Here is a 17,823-nt window from a genome sequence, read left to right as displayed (position 1 = left end):
CTTCCCTGCGGCTAAGCCAGCGTTCTCACCAACAGTCATCATCAAGTACTAGTTCCGACATTTTGGTCCTATCAGTTATTATATGTAAAAAATTTTTTGAGATAAAAGTTTCTCTGTGTAGCCCTGGCTATCCTGGATCACTCTGTAAAGCAGTCTGGTCTTGGACTCAGAGATCTACCTGCCTCTGCCTCTTAAGTGCTAGAAAATAAGGCATGGGCCACCATATTTGGGCTTTTTTTTTTAAATGAGTAGGTGATATGCAGTCTGTGAGACACAGACTTTGGATCCTTTTATCTGTCTGCTAAAGGCTAGGATGACAGGTATACTACCAGAGCTGATCCTGTGAGCTCTTTTTGAAGCAATGTACATATTCTTTATTTTGAATTGGGCCATATATATCCTGCTATATAACAAGCTGAAAATACTGTATGTTAAAATGTGTTTTAAGCCCGATAAAGCTATCACAGAAATAACTAGTTGTAAGATGAGGCTCATCTGTATGTTCTTACTGTTTTTTATCATTTTATTGTTTGGCACTGGAGAACTGAACCTAGTGCCCCATGTATCTTCAGTAAGCTATTTACTGCTAAGCTATATCCCAGCCTCATTAACTTTAACAAAGTAACAATAGCCACACAGACAGACCTCATCTCTACGGATATGTCACAGACATGAATTTTTTGCTGTTATAACTGCAGTCCTGTAGTAAGTATTAGTATCTAATCGAAATCTTTACACACCAACACCTCTTTTCCTTAAATGTATAAAAATGGAAGAGTATAAACCTTCAAACTTTTTATATGCACTGCTTGACAGGTGTCTAAGTAAGTGTCCTTTCTATAAATGGGGAGAAGAGACTGAAAAAAATGAAGTAATGAGCAAGCAGTTACTTCTATCCACACTTCCTCATCCTTCCAAATGACTTTTTAGTGAGATGCTTTCACGTACAAATACCAGTTTAGTGGGAGGGCTAATTAACCTACTATGTAAACAAAACAAAACAAAATACCCCACAAACTTTCTCTCTACTGTCTTTAATATTTTCCCCAGAAAACAGAACCACACAAACACACACAAAATTGATGTGTATGCACACAAAGGGAAGGAAAAGCTGAATAAAGTACTGATCAGAACTGAGTCAATGGGAAGTTAGCCGCTTAAGTCAATGCTGAATTTCATAACATTCTGCAGTGAGGGTAATAGCTCTGCCATCTCCGTTAGGAAACCAAAACTATTCCTAGGAGACAAACAACATAAAGAATTTAGATTCTTATACCCAGATACATAATCCCCAAATGGCCTAGCTTTGATGCCCATACCCTTTTGACTGCTGGCTGAAAGCAGTCTGTATCTCCAGAGTTTCCACCCACGCTGCTGGGCTCACCGTTCTGTCCATTTTGTGCTTGTCTGAAAAAGAAACAGAAAAACAAGCTCATGTGAAAATTGCTAAACTGAACGCTTCACTTGGTTATCCTGAAGAGGTCAGTGACAGTTTCTACATGTATACTTAACTGTTTTCTGAGACCAGCAGCCAGGACCATGGCACTGTGGTGGTTAAACCTTTTGATGATGGCAGCATTACTATTCTCCTTCATGGATTTGGAATTGGAAGTAGATGGCACGGAGGAAATGCCATAGCCCTGTGAGAGACAATTTAGTAAACAACAAAATGAAATATATTATTGGCTAGCTAGATATGGAACACATATCCCAGTACTGGAATACGGAAATAGGTGAAATCTTAGAGCTTGTTTGCCACTCTGCACAGACTACCCAATGAGAGACCTGGCATAGACTATTAGGTCAGCAAAGATCTGGTTTCAAGTAACAGCCTGGCAAGATGTGCCCATTGGTGTAATAGGCATCAGTATTACGGGGTAACTGCTTTCTGACCGGATTCCAGGAGTTATCACGGTACAACAAGCATGATTAAGAGCTGGTGGCTAGAGTGATCACAGGTCCAAAGCAGGGAACTCACTACCATCATTCTGTTAAATGGACTCACGGTTAAACTGTTTTCTGAGTATCTCATGTACACACCCATATATTGGTACTGACAGCTTTCATCAAAAAGTAAGGGCTGGAGAGATGGCTCAGAGGTTAAGAGTACTGACTGCTCTACTAGAGGTCAAGTCATTCCCGGCAACCATATGGTGGTTGGTCAATTCCTTGCAACCATCTGTAATGGGATCTGATGCCCTCTTCTGATTGTATGAAGACAGCTACCTGGAAGGACTAAAACCAGTAAAGGCTGGCAGATAAACAATCAACAAATATATGCTTGTTTACTAATATTCACCCACATTCTTTTAGATTAAAATGTTACTAGAACGAGGTAAGTCCAATTCCTGTTTATGAGAAAGCTTAAAAATTATCTCTTAAAAACAGTAAGTAGGGCTGGTGAGATGGCTCAGCAGTTAAGAGCACCCTCTGCTCTTCCGGAGGTCCTGAGTTCAAATCCCAGCAACCACATAGTGGCTCACAACCATCCATGATGAGATCTGATGCGCTCTTATGGGGTGTCTGAAGACAGCTACTTACATAAAATAAATAAATAAAAACCTTTGGGCCAGAGCGAGTGGGGATGGGCGGGCAGCAAGAGGGAGAAGGGAAGGGGAGAAAACAAAGGAACGAACAAAACCAAACATTAAGTAACTCTCAGAGAACTCAGTTCTCTAAGGCAGTGTTAACTTATTTATGATGTATTTGTGTATGTATGACGCATATGTGTGAGCATGGGTGCTCATGTGGAGGTCACAGGACAACTTTTGGGAGTTGGTTCATTCCTATCACTAGGAGTCCTGGGGTTCAAACTCAGGTGCTCGGGCTTGTAAAGCAAGCACTTTCCACTGAGCCAACTTACTGGTATCCCAAGACAACTCTATACTGGCAAACAGCAGTACCAAAATAGGAATCAAATCCAGGGCCGACTGCATTTTAAAAAGCACTTCTGAGAACCTAACAGTATTCTGGTTATTTTCAGATATTACAAGTGGAACATGTGCCGGGCAGTGGTGGCACACACCTTTAATCCCAGCACTTGGGAGGCAGAGGCAGGCGGATTTCTGAGTTCGAGGCCAGCCTGGTCTACAGAGTGAGTTCCAGGACAGCCAGGGCTACACAGAGAAACCCTGTCTCGAGAAACCAAAAAAAAAAAAAAAAAACCAACAACAACAAAGAAAATACATAAAAAATAAAAAATAAAAAAATAAAAAAAACCCCAAAACCAAAAAAACAAGTGGAACATGTAATTTAGGGCATATATAACACTGAAAACCAGGATAAGATCATTTTGTCATTATGTCCCTTTATTAATTCTTACCTCATCTAATGGTTTATCTTCCAACGCTGTCAAGTCTAGCATTGGGTTTTTCACTCCTAATGAAACCATTGTTTTTAATCCTAGAAAAATCAATGAAAATACAGGTTTAAAGCTTATCTTTCTGAGATATATTTTAAAAACTTATGAAGACTCCAACGGTCAAGAATGGCAAGGCGAGTATCAGGGCGCCACTTACCCTTCTCATCTATTTTGGCACATTCTGCAAAGAGATCCTTTGATCCTGTATTTAGTCGGTCCCTGTGAAAATAATGGGACTGGAAGAAGCGTGTCCAGAACTCCTTTTCTGTCATGTTGTGTGGTACAGTTTCTGCATATTTCATTTTTACTATGGGAGGGAAAAGTCCACATAAGATATCTTTATACAGTAAGTCCCGTTTCTTAAGAACCTTCTAGTTCTTGGTAACTGGATAAAAACTAAAGCTCTCATGACAGTCTTATCTTATGCACCACAGAATTGTAAATATGAAATAAAATTTAACAGATTTAGGTGAGGTACCATTTATGAATCGTCACAAACCATGGACATCATTATATACTGCAAAGACTTAAAAAAAAAAAAAACAAAACCAAACCTGGAAATCAAACCTTACTAATACTTTTAAAAACTTTTAACACTACAGCTCTGCTCTCCAGATGCTTCTGATTTAGTGGCTAGTGTTCAGAAACACCAGGTCTGCCATTTATTGTTTAGGTGACCCTGAAGCAGGTTATTTTCTTTGTACCCTGGTTCCTTATTAAAAATATTAACAGTACCTAATTCACAAGATATTTATGATTAAATGTATATGGAAGGGCTGGTGAGATGGCTCAGTGGTTAAGAGCACTGACTGCTCTTCCAGAGGTCATGAGTTCAAATCCCAGCAACCACATGGTGGCTCACAACCATGGTGCCCTCTTCTGGTGTGTCTGAAGACAGCTACAGTGTACTCACATATAATAAATAAAATTAAAAAAAAATGTATATGGAAAGAGGCTTAGAATAGTAAACACTACAGTCTGTGCTGATATTGGAGAACAGCAGTTCTCAAACTGTAGGTTGCAACCTCTTTGGGGGAGTCTCATATCAGATATCCTGCAGAATATGATTCATAGTAGCAAAATGACAGTTATGAAATAGCAATAAAATAATTTTATGGTGGAGGGGTCACAACATGAGGCACTGTAGTAAATGGTCACAGTATTAGGAAAGGTGAGGACCTCTGTTCTAATGGTAGCAAGCAAGCATTTGTTGGACAACAGTATCTGGCTCAAGGAGCACTGTTTAGTGAGAAAAGTAAACAGTGGCTCTCACTCTTGACTATGTATCACAAACCATCAGGGCTCAGCTCATAGGATGGGTTGGGAAGGTCACCTCTGAGGGATGAAGTGGGAGCGGGGTAGAACTGGTCACTTACTGAAGGCGTGCAGCAGTTATTTCATTAGAATGACAGTCATCACATGCATGTGATGGACTCATGTACCACAACATCTTCCTGCTCTGCCTCCCAAGTACAAGGATTACAGACCCATATGGTAATTCCTAGCCTCCTATTAAAATTTTTGTTGAACAAGTAAATACTTTTCTCATTCTTTTCCTATAAAAAATTCATTTCTTAATGAAAAGAACTAATGACTATACAGCATCTACTGAACCTATATCTGGAACTGGGAAAAAAATATATATTTTTTTTACAGATTCTACTGTATTTAATCAGGACAAAAAGAAGCTCTTCATTGATAATAAACAGAATTCACCTAGACAATTCCTTTAATCATCTAAAGTTAAAGATTAGTAATTGACTTTTCTTACCCGCTGGATAGGTCCTAAATATAGATTCAATGATATCAGAAGTTAAATTATATCTCAGACCATTACAGCCATCTGTTTGGGGCCGGACATCAGCCTAAAACAAAGACCACAAACATATGCACTTATATACATCTGTTAGCTCTCAGAGAATATGTCTAAGTTCCTGATGGATAATACAAAGGTGAAACAGACTTTCTGACAAAACTGCACAGATAGCAAGCCCTTCACTAACCATATACAGAGACGGGGCACAAAGAAACATGGACTTGTTTATCACAGTTTAGGAGACTTGTAAGCCTGCTTCTTTGGAAGTCTGAAATGACCAAATAGACATGTTCAAGAGTGGCCAACATCATAATCGACTACAGCTTTAATGCAGAACTCATATGGTTGCCAAAACCTCTGTGAACCTTGGCTAGTAGAGGCATCTGACTTAGTATTTATTGATCATCCAGAAACGTACTGAATTTATATAACTGCTACTCATAGATTTCAGTTTGTCTGTTGAGACAGGGATTCTATATAGCTAGGTTAGGCTGGAATTTTATGTAGCCCAGGATGGCCTTGAACTCAAGATTCTTCTGCTCTGCCTCCCAAGTACAGAGATTACAGACCCATTAGAGGCCATTCCTGGCCTCCTATTCAAACTTTTGTTGAATGAGCAAATACTGTTCTCATTCTTTTACTATAAAAAAATTTCATTTCCTAATTGAACAGATAAGGCAGCCCTCCCTAATCTATTAAATATGCTTTATAGTAATTTTTTTTCTAAATGGTGGTAGCCCCTCTGTCCATTTAACTCAGTATTATAAGTAAAACACAGTAATCACATTACAAAGCATCAGAATTATCTTTCTTCTCTTGGAAGCAGAGGCAGAAAGATTATGCCTAATATGAGGCCAGCCAGCATGATTCTATCTCAACGTAAAAAAATACTATTTGTATTAAAAGATTCTGACTATCACTGACAACAAAATTTCTTTTTCAGACAAGATTTCACTATGTATAAGTCTTGGAACTTATATACAGACCAGGCTTCCTTGAATTCAGAGATCCACCTGCTTCTGCCTCCCGAGTGCTAGGATTAAAAGGTCTGCACCGCCATGCTTGATGACAACAAAGTTTCACTAATTTACTTCCAAATGCCAAAACTTTCAAGAGAAATCATTCTGGCCTGAGAGGATAACTCAGTGGGTAAAGTAAGGGAAGCTTTGAGTATCAATGCCCAGAGTCTATTTAAACAAGCTGGATGCTGTAGAGCACGTATGTGTAACCCCAGTACAACCACACACAGATGGGAGGGGGAGAAAGAAGGGGCATTAAGAGTACGGGTCTGGCATAGACAGCAGAAAATGTGAAACACCCCCCACCCCCAAACCCACCCACAGGACACTTGACTTGAACAAAGCAGAAGCCAAGGACAAACACCTCAAGTTATCAGACCTCTATATGCATACCATGCACATGTGCCTGTGTACACACACACACACACACACACACACACCAAATGAGAGGCTTTTTTTTCTTTTGAGACATGTTCTCATGTAGCTGAGTGTGATGGTCTAAATGAGATGTGTCCCACAAGTCTCGGGCATTTGAATATTAGGTTCCCAAGTAGTGGCTGTTTGGGGAGGACTAAGAGGTATGTCTTTGCTGGACCAAGTATGTCCCTGTGGTTGGGCTCTGAGGTTTCAAAAGGCTTACACCAATCCCACAGATGGCAGCTTCCAGTTGTTGCTCTAGCAGCCTGCTGCCACACTTCTGCTCTGCCATTATAGACTATAACTCTCTGAACTGCAAGCTAAATTTAACTATTATAAGTTGCCTTAGTCAGGATGTTTTATCACAGCTGTAAAAAAAAAATAACTAAGATACTGAGACTGGCCTTGAAACACGGATTGTCCTGCCTCTTCTTCCTAAAAGCTGGTATTACAGATAGCATTGCCCAATTCCTAAATGTCCCTGTTATAAAGATACTAGAGTTTTCATATTTTTCCCTTCAGAAATCTAGAAAGGTCACATACCAGAAATGCTGCAGAAATGCCAACATCCTGCTTGTGACTGGATGTAGAACTATCTGCTGCGTTCACAGTTAGACGATTGGCCCAGAACTCCTCAGCACTGATCACTTGGCTCACGACAAGGTCTTTATACAGCTGGAATAAAACAGGATCTTCTTGGAGCATTCTGGTGATAAGACACAGTAAATATAATTACAATTCTGTGATAGTCACACAACTACTTTTATTTTGTGATGATTGAGATAGAGAAGTCATTTCATTAAATCATTTTTAGAGTAACAAATTGAAGTACAGACAAAGGGAAGGAACTTTGAAGAAGCAGATTAAATTTTCTAAGACTTCCAGGACAGCCAGGGCTACATAGAGAAATCCTGTCTTGAAAAACCAAAAATAAATAAATAAATAAAATTTTTTTCTAAGACAAAGAACTGGTCTTATCCATCTTTGCATACTTGCAATACAAAGTCCACTTTGTATCTAAACAGTACTATATTCTTCAATACATAAAGGTAAAACAGGAAAGGCTGACAGTTTCCAGTATTCATTTATCATTTTGATAAGCACAAGGTACTATAAGTAACAATAACTCAAAGCAGTTATTATTAATGAAATAATGTCTCTTACTAGGACTCTTCATTGCTTCTCTATCTCAATCTTTCACAATATGGATTCTTTTATAAAAATTATTATTATTATTTTGTCATTGAAGAAAGGCTTTTATTGGGAGTAAGGAAACACAGAACAAAGCACACAGGGAGACAGACTCTCGGCAAAGCAGAGGTGGTACTCAAAAGTCTGAAACCCTACAGTACTGATTCTTGGTTTCCTATTCTTCTAATAGTTCAGTATCATCTCTGTAATTAAAAGCCTGGAGAAAGAAAGCAAAGAACCATAGTGTTCTGTAATGTTAGGTCTCCTAATCAAATGGTAGCCCTGTTGCAGTAACTTTTGGGGTTGTATGGTCTTGTTTGCCTAAAATCATAGAGTGAACAAGTGGCCAAAGTGGAGAATCAGAGGCAGTGACAGCATAGATCCCCACTCTTACCTGTTCTTCTCCTCCAGTTCTTTATTGGCTTTCCGCTTGAACTTGGGCAGCAGCTGCTGAAGGAGGTCCTTCACTGCATCCCGCTCTTTCACTGCTGTGCTTTCGTTGGAAAAATGGAAGTTTGTTGTGTCCCCTGCATGCAGGACCAGCTGAAGTTGTATTTTAGCTTTTCCTTCTGGACTGATTTTCTGGCCTAGAAGAAGCATGAAGCTAATTAGACGAGGACATTCATAATGTAATCCTAGCACTTGGGAGTTGGAGGCAGGACAATCAGGAATTTCAAGGACATCCTAGGCTATAACAAGAAGCTTACGCCTAGTTTGGGATATAGAAGACATTGCCACAAAAGTGAAAATGAAAGTGAAAATAATCAGAGCACATCATATACATGTATGGCACTGTCAAAAAAAATTGTACTAACAAAAGAAAACTTAAAGTGAATAAATAAGAAACAGCCTGGGAGGTGGTGGCAATTCCTGTGTGGACCGCTATGAGGACCCTATGTCCGACCCTCAGCTATGTAAACCTTACCTCTCCCGTAGTCCAGGCAGCTCTCAAACTCTATTTGTAGCTAAAGATGACCTTGGTCTTTTATCTTCTTTCTTCTATCTACTAAGTGCTAGGACTATAGGATGTGCCACTGTACTGGGCTTATGTAGTGTTAGGGACCAAACTTGGGACTGTGTACATGCTACACAAGTTCCCTACCTACTGAGCTATATTCCTAGTCCCTGAAGATTTACCACCACCACCACCACCTGAAGACGGAGAGTGCTAAAATACACATTCATAGCAGAAATTGTGTTCTTTTTCTTATGCATTTTGCCTCCACGTATGTAAGTGCACCATGTACATAGCCTGGTGCCCAAGGAAGCCAGAAGAGGGTTCCTCTTCAAGGACAACTAGGAGATTATAAATAGACTCAACTTTATAATGAAGATAGATGAGAGAAATACAGAGCTTTTGAGGTCACAATAGGGAGTATTGGATCCCCCCACCCCCAGAACTGAGTTACAAATGGGAGAAGGCACAGGGTTCTTCTTCAAGAACAGTAAATACTCTTTTAACATCCTAGTCAGTGCTCTGACCCTGTAATCTATGTAGTTTGCAAATGGCCATCAAGGCAACAGTGCTTTCCCTTTGTCACCTAAGAAACAGAGATGGAGGGCTTTGTTCCACTAAATAGGCAACTCACTAAATAGGCAGTGTAACGTGTGGTAAAGAGCTCTCACTATAACATAAACAGACTTCTGATGACCCTACTGGCTCTGCTGTCTAGCAAGTGTTGAGATTACAGAAATGTGCTACCTTATCCAACTTGTCTAGATAGATTTTATAAACCTTAAACAGATATTTTTGGCCTTAAAGATGATCCTTCCAAACCAATAGTATAGATGAAATGTTTTAGCAACAATTCATGTATTTAAACCATCAGCCTTTATGTTGCTTTATTCTGTCCCTTCAAAGCAAACTTTTCCCCCGGCTTTGTTTTGTTTTGAGACAGGGTCTCACTATGTAGCCAAGCTGACCAGGACCTAGAACCTTTAATTCTCCTTCCTTAGTCTCTAATGTGCTGAGATTAACTTAAAGGCATGTACACTATTTACAGAGAAGTTATACTCAGATGTTTAAAGACACCTGTACTTTCCTGAATCCCCACTATACATGCTCCAGAGTATAACTGCGGCCTCATCCTTGCTCTGGTTTGGGCTCCTGCAAGAGTCCTTGGGTCTGATCTCCAATACTTCCTATTGTGACCTCAAAGGCTCCATATTTCTCCCATCTACCTTCGTTATAAAGTTGAGTCTATTTATAATCTCCTAATTGTCCCTCAAAAGAGAACAGTTACATACCAGACTATATCCACTCAATGGAACATTACTTTTTAAAGAACACACAGAATTATTTTTTTAAAAAAATGAAGGTAGGTTTCACTATGTAAATGTACAATGCATAGTTGCATACTCAATGACCCTATTTTATAACTATCACTGTATGTTATTCTAATATTAAAAAAAAACCAACATTAGATGTAGTACGTATAACTTACATTTAATATCTGCATACATATGGCTGATTGTAAATCTGTCTTTGCCTTCAGGTGCCCAAGCAATTCTTTCCGCCATGAGGTATAGTGCTCCATCCTGCTTCTTCTGACGAACCTTCTTCACAATCAGCAATACTTCTTCTGATGAAGTTGCCATGATGGCTAAAAGGTGCTAATAGGGGGTGAGAGGGGAAGAAAAAGAAATCAACCACATCAATGTGGGTTGAAACAAACAAAACAGATGTACAGAGGCTGAAGAAATGGCTTAGTAGTTAAGAATACTTGCTGCTCTTTCTGAGGACCCAGGCTCCGTTTCTAGGACCTACACATGGTAGTTGACAACCATTTGTAACTCAAGTCTGAGTGAGTCTAATACCCTCTTATGGCTTCTGCAGGCATAACATACCTGTGGTACACATACATACACAGAGGCAAAACACCCATAATATTTAAAAAAAAATATAATTAACAAACTAAAAAAAAGCATACTATTTTAAAAAACAGCCAGTATATGCCCACACACCAAAACCCAAACCACATGGAACATTTCTGGAACATTCCTACTACCTATGAATGCCAACTTATTTCTAGTCAATTCTTTCTTTTCTGAAGCAATTAGTTCCTGATTTGTATGGTGTGCTATGGGACGTCTGATCACAGTACTTAGGAATGTAAGGCAGGAGGAACAGAGTTCAAAGCCAGTGTGTCATACAGTAAGACCCTGGATTTTTTTTTGGGGGTGGGAGGTTAGGGGAACATCTTGAGAAGGAAGCAATGGCAGATAATACAGGTTGTCACTACAGGCATTATATTTTTGTAAAGCATCCAATAAGTAGAACTAGGTTTCTGTCTGGGTCAGGTTGACATCCGAGTTAACTATATATGTTAGGTATGTTCTGCATATATGACTAGAAAGACAGGTAACAAGTTGATTTTTTCTTCCCTGATTATCTACAACAAATATGTATTTTTGTATTGAGTGACCTGATGACCTCAATTTAATCCCTGGATCCCCTAAAATGACAACAGAGAACTGTTTCTGACAAGTAGTCCTATGACTTCCTAGGTAAGCTGTTGTTTTGTGTGCACACGTGGATCCATAGACTGAATAAAATGACTAGCGCATAGGAGGTGGAGGCAAAACTATGGCTGCAAGTTCTTTGTCTGCTTTATTTAGTGAGTTTTATGACAGCTAGGGTTATATATAGGGAAACTTTGGCTCAAACGGGATTAAAAAAAAAAATCCTTCCCCAACAGCTGATTCTCTATAAAACCAAATATAGAATAACATCTGTGTAAGAACTAAAACAGCATTAGTTACTTGTAATTCTGCAAGAGTAAAATTTAAATATTAATTTATAAATATTAGCTTTATAATATTTATGAAACTGTTAAATGCCCCCCTGTCCCCCTTGATACAGGGTTTCTCTGTGTGGCCCTGGCTGTCTTGAAATCACAATGTAGACCAGGCTGGCCTTGAACTCTGAGATCTGCCTGCCTCTCCCTCCAGAGTGCTGAGGTTAATGGTCTGCTGTACCCCATCCCCCCAATTCCCACGGTCCAGCAAAGACATCCTACAGCACAAGCTTCCAATGAACTGGGCTAGGAAAATAACAAAAGCATCTCTGAGTGAGGAAGGTAAAGAGGCAAATGAGTGAACACAGAACCTGGAAAGTGAAGAGTTCAATATATCACTACAACTGACTTTTAGTACACAGAAACCATTTCCACAGTATTTATTTAGGACAGGACTGAGATGTAGCTTAGAGGCTGAATACTGGCCCAGCCTTCTCTAGGTCCTGGGTTAGTCCTCCCTCTCCGCCATTAAAAATTTAAAAAAGAAATCAGACAAATTATTGAATAGTGGGCACAACTGTCAATTGTCCCAAATCATTTGCTTGCCAAGTTTCTCTGGTCATCTGCAGTATCTTTGTTAACTGTAAAGAGAATAAATTTAGGAGAGCTAACAAGACGCATTGGGGCCACTTTACAATGGTTTCTGTGATTTTCAGATTCCTCAGAGGGGTTTCCTTGGGTTCTTCCCAGAAGGACTCTGTAAAAGCTATAGTATTTCTTTTATGAAAAATATTGCTGTAGGCTACTTTAAATTCCATCTGGTCAATGAAGAGCTGCATTATTTTATGACTTCTTTAAACACTAATATCCCCTAGGAAAGGCATGAACGCATTCCTTGTTAGAACCTTGCGTGAAGCTGCATGTGTATGTCTTTGTTCTCAGGGCTGGATACATTTTCCCCTCAACTGGTTTTCAGTCATTTTTTTTGCAGTAGATTCTTTTTTGTTTGTTTTTTGGTTTTTCAAGACAGGGTTTCTCTGTGTAGTTCTGGCTGTCCTGGAACTCACTCTGTAGACCAGGCTGGCCTCGAACCCAGAAATCCGCCTGCCTCTGCCTCCCAAGTGCTGGGATTAAAGGCGTGCGCCACCACCGCCCGGCTTTGCAGTAGATTCTAATCTCTGAAGTCATTACTATTTTCTAATATTCTCTTCATAGCACTTACCACAACATGAGTTTATTTTTTTAAGTAATTCTCCCCGAGGCAGCATACACAGGACCTTCTCAGGTCTGCACAAGGTCCTCTGAATATATTTTGCCTTCCAGTTTGGTGTTTTATGGAATTCCTGAGTGTGTGAACGGGTAGGTCTTTGCTTCTTGTACTTTCTCTTGGGCTCTTTTCCTTCTGTCTGTTTTGTTTTATCTTATTTTACTACAGCCCCTTAGAAGCCTGTTTGTTTTCTAATGAGAGACAGAAAGGGAATGGATCTGGATGAGAACTAGAAGGAACAGAGGGAGAGAAAACCCTGTAAGAATATATTATATGAGGGAAAAAAAATCTGTTTTCAATAAAAGGAAAAAATCATTTAATAATAAAATTAACAAAATTAAAAATGTACTGCTTTTTAGGAAGATATGTAGACACGTTATGTGCTACATATCTCTTAATATTTAACCATATAAAGGCATGACTAAAAACTTTACAAAGACAAATCCTTTTTCTCCTTTTTTTAAACTATAAGCATTACACTTCAAAATTTCACCACAAACAAACTACCACTTGTTTTAAAATCTCAGAGTCATACTAGAGAGGTATTTGAGCTCTGAATAGCAGATGCGGTTTGGGTTCACAGGACCGTGTTTTTCTTAGAGATGGAGTGGAAGAGTAAAGGCTTAGCACTTAGGGGATCCCTGAAATAGGAACTGTTCAGAACACAACATTTAACATTGCTGTTACATGCTTCTCGGAACCAGCAGCCCAACTTGATGTTTAGAATATATACACATACTCTAGTTTTTTTTTTTGTTTACTTCCAAAGGTTTCTGATACACAGGAAATCATAGTAGGAAATCTATGATACTGACAACAATGAGATCAGATGCATTGTATTTTATCTCCCAGCATATGAGAAAAAAAAATGTATGTCTCCTTTGGTAAGCTTCACAAAGGCCAAGATTCAATGTGTTGTGTTCGATACAATGTAGCACCCAGCAGCACCTCAGAAGGGCCTAATATGTATTTGTGACATCTAAATAAAGTCTTATTAAAGGAATTTGGTATCACCAAGATACAACAAACCTTTGCACATATCTCTTCAGCTCAACTATAGGATACTACAGCTTTTCATTAATAGACCAGATTATCACTTCTCATAAATAATCCCCAACTCGGATCCTTCCCTAGAAAGAAATGTTAGAAAAACTTTACAACAGCTGAACAGAAATCTTTATCTACTGTCTCTGAATCTTCATTACCTATATTCCTTTCCAAAATATACAGAAAGATAAGCTCCTTTTCAGCCTTGCCTCCTGGAAAGGTTTTCAAGAGTGAGCTTTATCTACTGGCATAAAACATGGTTATCTGCCCAGGATATCAAAGGCAGAGGACAGAAGTGTCAAGTTCAAGGGCAGTCTAAGATACAAGGTAAGATCCTACCTTAAAGAAAACAAAGAGTAAAAAGAGCTCTAGATTGCTACTTGCTTTCAAGCAATCCAAAATGTTTTTTTTTTTTAAATCAGTACAATACAGGGAATAAAACCTTGAAAAGTATCTAAAATGGGGCCAGATAGATGGCTTATCATTTAGAGTACTTGCTGTTCTTGATGAGGCTCTGGGTTTGACTGCCAGCACCCACATGGTGGCTGGAACTCTATAGTTCCAGGGGATCTGATGCTCTTTTCTGGCCTTCTCAGGTGCCAGGCACACAGTGGTGTATGGACACCCATACACATAAAACAAAAATTAAAAGGAAATCAAAATGTACTGTCATTGCTGTAAAGATGATTCCATACTAAAGTTTTAAGGAAAATAGTAAGAGAGTTGTAAAAAGAAATAAGCAAATATCCACTAAATAGTTTTTCAGCATCCTGAAAAATGCTGGGCTCAAAAGGTGCCCACTACCACATCCAAGCTTTCACTACTTTTAGCTTACCTTTTTTTTTGGGGGGGGGGAGGGGGTGTGTTTGGTTTTTCGAGACAGGGTTTCTCTGTGTAGCCCTGGCTGTCCTGGAACTCACTCTGTAGACCAGGCTGGCCTCGAACTCAGAAATCCGCCTGCCTCTGACTCCCAAGTGCTGGGATTAAAGACGTGCGCCACCACCGCCTGGCCCTTGTTGTTGTTGTTGTTTTTTTAACTGTAACAATCTTCCAAGTATTTTAAAAGAACTCATAAGACCTCTGTATTCAGTTAATTATGGGTTTGTTTGTTTTTTTTTTTGAGCTAGGGTCTCACCATGTAGCCTTAACTAGCCTAGAACTTACTATGCAGACTGGCTAATCTCAAACTGAAGATATTTGCCTGCTTCTGCCTCCCAAGTGGTGTGTGTCACCAAGCCCAGCTCTTAAATTGCTTTTTCACATCTGGACTGCTATACTTCCTATGAGACTAAAATTCCATCTGCTTGGCTGGTCAGGTAAATACAGCAGATGCTCTTTTCCTTGGATACAGATGATTTAAGCTGGGGTAGTGGCTCAAGCCTGTAATCCTGGCACCTGGGAGGCAGAAGCAGGTGATACCATGAGTTCAAGGCTAGTTTTTCCTATACTGGGGGACTCCATACCTCAAAACAAAATAAAACCTACTCACAGGCACAAAATTCTTTCCAGAATTGTCTTCCTAAGTCACCAGAGATTATACTGCCTTGTATTGTTATCTCTTCATGTAAATACTCTACTTTTGTTTTTTAAGAATCTTAAAGGGTAATGAATTATAGAAATAAACGATCCCTGACAGGAGCACTTGGAAGGTAGAGGCAGGTGGATCCCTGTAAGTTCCAGGCAAGCCTGGTCTACAGGTTGAGGTCTAGGAGAGCCAAGGCTGCACAGAGAAACCCTCTCTTTAAAAAAAGAGAGAGACTGCCAGGCGGTGGTGGCACATGTCTTTAATCCCAGCACTTGGGAGGCAAAGGCAGGTGGATTTCTGAGTTCGAGGCCAGCCTGGTCTACAGAGTGAGTTCCAGGACAGCCAGGGCTACACAGAGAAACCCTGTCTAGAAAAACCAAAAAAAAAAAAAAAAAAAAAAAAAGAGAGAGAGAGAGAAAGAGAGAGAGAGAGAGAGAGAGAAACAGACAGTAGAAGAGAAGAATTAGGGTTGGTAAATTTTGGCCTAGTGGTTTTCAAAGTGTTTTCTAGGTGTCCGAAAGCAGACTCACCTAAACTCTGCTTCACTATAGCATGTTGCCTTTTTTTTTTGAGACAGGATTTCTTTGTGTTGACCTGCCTGCCCTGGAACTCAACTCAATTCAGAGATGTGCCTTCCTCTGCCTCCCCAGTGCTGGGATTAAAGGCATGTGCCACCAACTTCCAGCTTCCATGTTGCTTTTTTATGTTGGAATTTTAGGCAAGAATTCAAGGGAGAAATGTTTCACTTCTTTAGCATGTTTGAAAAATCACTGGGGCTGGAGAGATGACTCAGCGATTAAGAGCACTGGCTACTCTCCCAAAGGACCCAAGGTTCAATTTTCAGCACCCACATCGCAGTTCACAACTGTAATTTCAGTTCTAGAGGATCTGACACCCTCATCCAAACATACAGTCAGGCAGACCACCAATGTACATTAATAAAATTAACCAATTAAAAAAAAAAAGGAAATCAGAAATTTAGGGTTAAGTGTAGTAGTGCACGCCTTTAATCTTACCATTTAAGAAGCAGAGGCAATTTATTTCTGTGAGTTCAAGGCCAGCCTGGCCTACAAAATGAGTTCCAGGACAGCCAGGGCTGTTACACAGAGAAAACCTGAGTGAGGAGTGGAGGGTCGGGAGAATGAAAGGAAAGAAAAGGAAGTCACCAGTCTGGATATTGGAATATTGATTTGAGTCAAGCCGTTGTGTGTTTCAAACCAGTTTTTTGTACCCAGGCCTGCATGCTTACCAAGCAATCTACACTGAGCTGTACCTACAGTCCTGTATTTTTCTTTGCCAGTTCTGGAAATAAAACCCAGGATCTTACAAGTGCTCAGCATAGCAAGAACTCTTAGCTTTGAGCTGCATTCCTGACTCACAAACCTGTTTTACCATATTTTAAACTGGAGTCTTTAAGTGAACAACAACAACAACAACAACAACAAAAAAGAAAGCCAAAGCAACCAAACAAAAACCAACAACAAAAAACAAACATGCCAAATTAAACTGTGTATATGTGAGAACACAATGTCCGGAAACTGGTTCTCTCCTTCCACCACGTGGGTCCCAGAGATGGAACTCAGGTTTGCAGTAAGCACCTCTACAGTTGAGCCATCTCACTGTAGCCCTAGACACTGTAGCTTTAACATTTTTCTCTCACTCTTGTTTGCAGACGGTAAAATGGGCATGTGAGCGTCAATTTCACATTTATTTAGCTTCTAAGGACACTGGAGATCTTATAAAAATAATCGCATATTTCCATGCATTGAAGGTCCAACTTTATATTACATGACTGTCAAACGGGTCATAACTAAAACTGGGTAAGTGTGGCTCAAGCTTTAGTAACATTTTGAAGAGCAGAGTGACAGGTGGAAGCAAAAAGGCACGAGGCCACCAAGGATATAGGGCTTCTTTTACAGGAATCTAAAGACTCTCCTGGGCAGACTTCCTAACGGGAAGGGCCTCGGTGTCTCGGAGAAGCCTCACTTCCTTCGTTCTCAGGTGAGTCTGATCCTTCCAGTCCCTCCCCGCGGAAGAACGGAATGCCTTTAGGCAGTAGATTAAGGGTCAGGGCACCTCCTTCCCATTTCAGGATAAGAAAGGCAAACCACACAGCCGGACTGTAGGGTCTTGGAGACTACTACAGCGAAGGGCTCAATCCGCCCCGTCCCGAGTCCCCGGGGCCTGTCAGACCCTCACCGCCCGACCAACACCATTTTTCGGTCTGAACTTACCAGGTGGGAGCTCCTGTCTCCGGCTTAGCGTGCGTGAACTGCGTCCTGTCGGATCTGGCTCCGCCGCGCTTCTCACAGCCGCTGCACGGACGAGGCCGAAACCCTGCGGCCGCAGCCGTCGCCACCGCCTCTGTTGCCGGGGGGTCTCGCCTCCATCGCTGGCTGCGAGGGCGCTGCGGGCACGTGACCGGAAATGACAGGGCGGGCCT

The 17,823-nt window shown here is 40.3% G+C and overlaps 1 protein-coding gene across 1 annotated transcript in view; it reads right to left on the bottom strand.

Annotated features, from left to right (window-relative positions):
- The window catches only part of Gtf2h1 (general transcription factor IIH subunit 1), a 25,890-nt gene extending 8,082 nt beyond the window's left edge, over positions 1–17,808 (bottom strand). Inside the window, exons 1-9 of the mRNA XM_028788986.1 lie at positions 17,615–17,808; positions 10,249–10,417; positions 8,199–8,391; positions 7,157–7,319; positions 5,133–5,226; positions 3,519–3,668; positions 3,323–3,402; positions 1,513–1,640; positions 1,320–1,407 (exon numbers count right to left, since the gene is read on the bottom strand). Of these exons, the coding sequence (XP_028644819.1) occupies positions 1,320–1,407; positions 1,513–1,640; positions 3,323–3,402; positions 3,519–3,668; positions 5,133–5,226; positions 7,157–7,319; positions 8,199–8,391; positions 10,249–10,402 (1,050 nt within the window). The 5' untranslated portion in view covers positions 10,403–10,417; positions 17,615–17,808. The remainder of the gene's footprint in view (positions 1–1,319; positions 1,408–1,512; positions 1,641–3,322; positions 3,403–3,518; positions 3,669–5,132; positions 5,227–7,156; positions 7,320–8,198; positions 8,392–10,248; positions 10,418–17,614) is intronic.
- Between the last annotated feature and the right edge of the window lie 15 nt (positions 17,809–17,823).

This window comes from Grammomys surdaster, unplaced genomic scaffold, assembly GCF_004785775.1.
Source record: "Grammomys surdaster isolate TR1022 unplaced genomic scaffold, NIH_TR_1.0 125769, whole genome shotgun sequence".
Classification (NCBI taxonomy): domain Eukaryota; kingdom Metazoa; phylum Chordata; class Mammalia; order Rodentia; family Muridae; genus Grammomys; species Grammomys surdaster.
The sequence above is the reverse complement of the archived record's forward strand: the minus strand, read 5'-3'. Positions and strand labels throughout refer to the sequence as shown.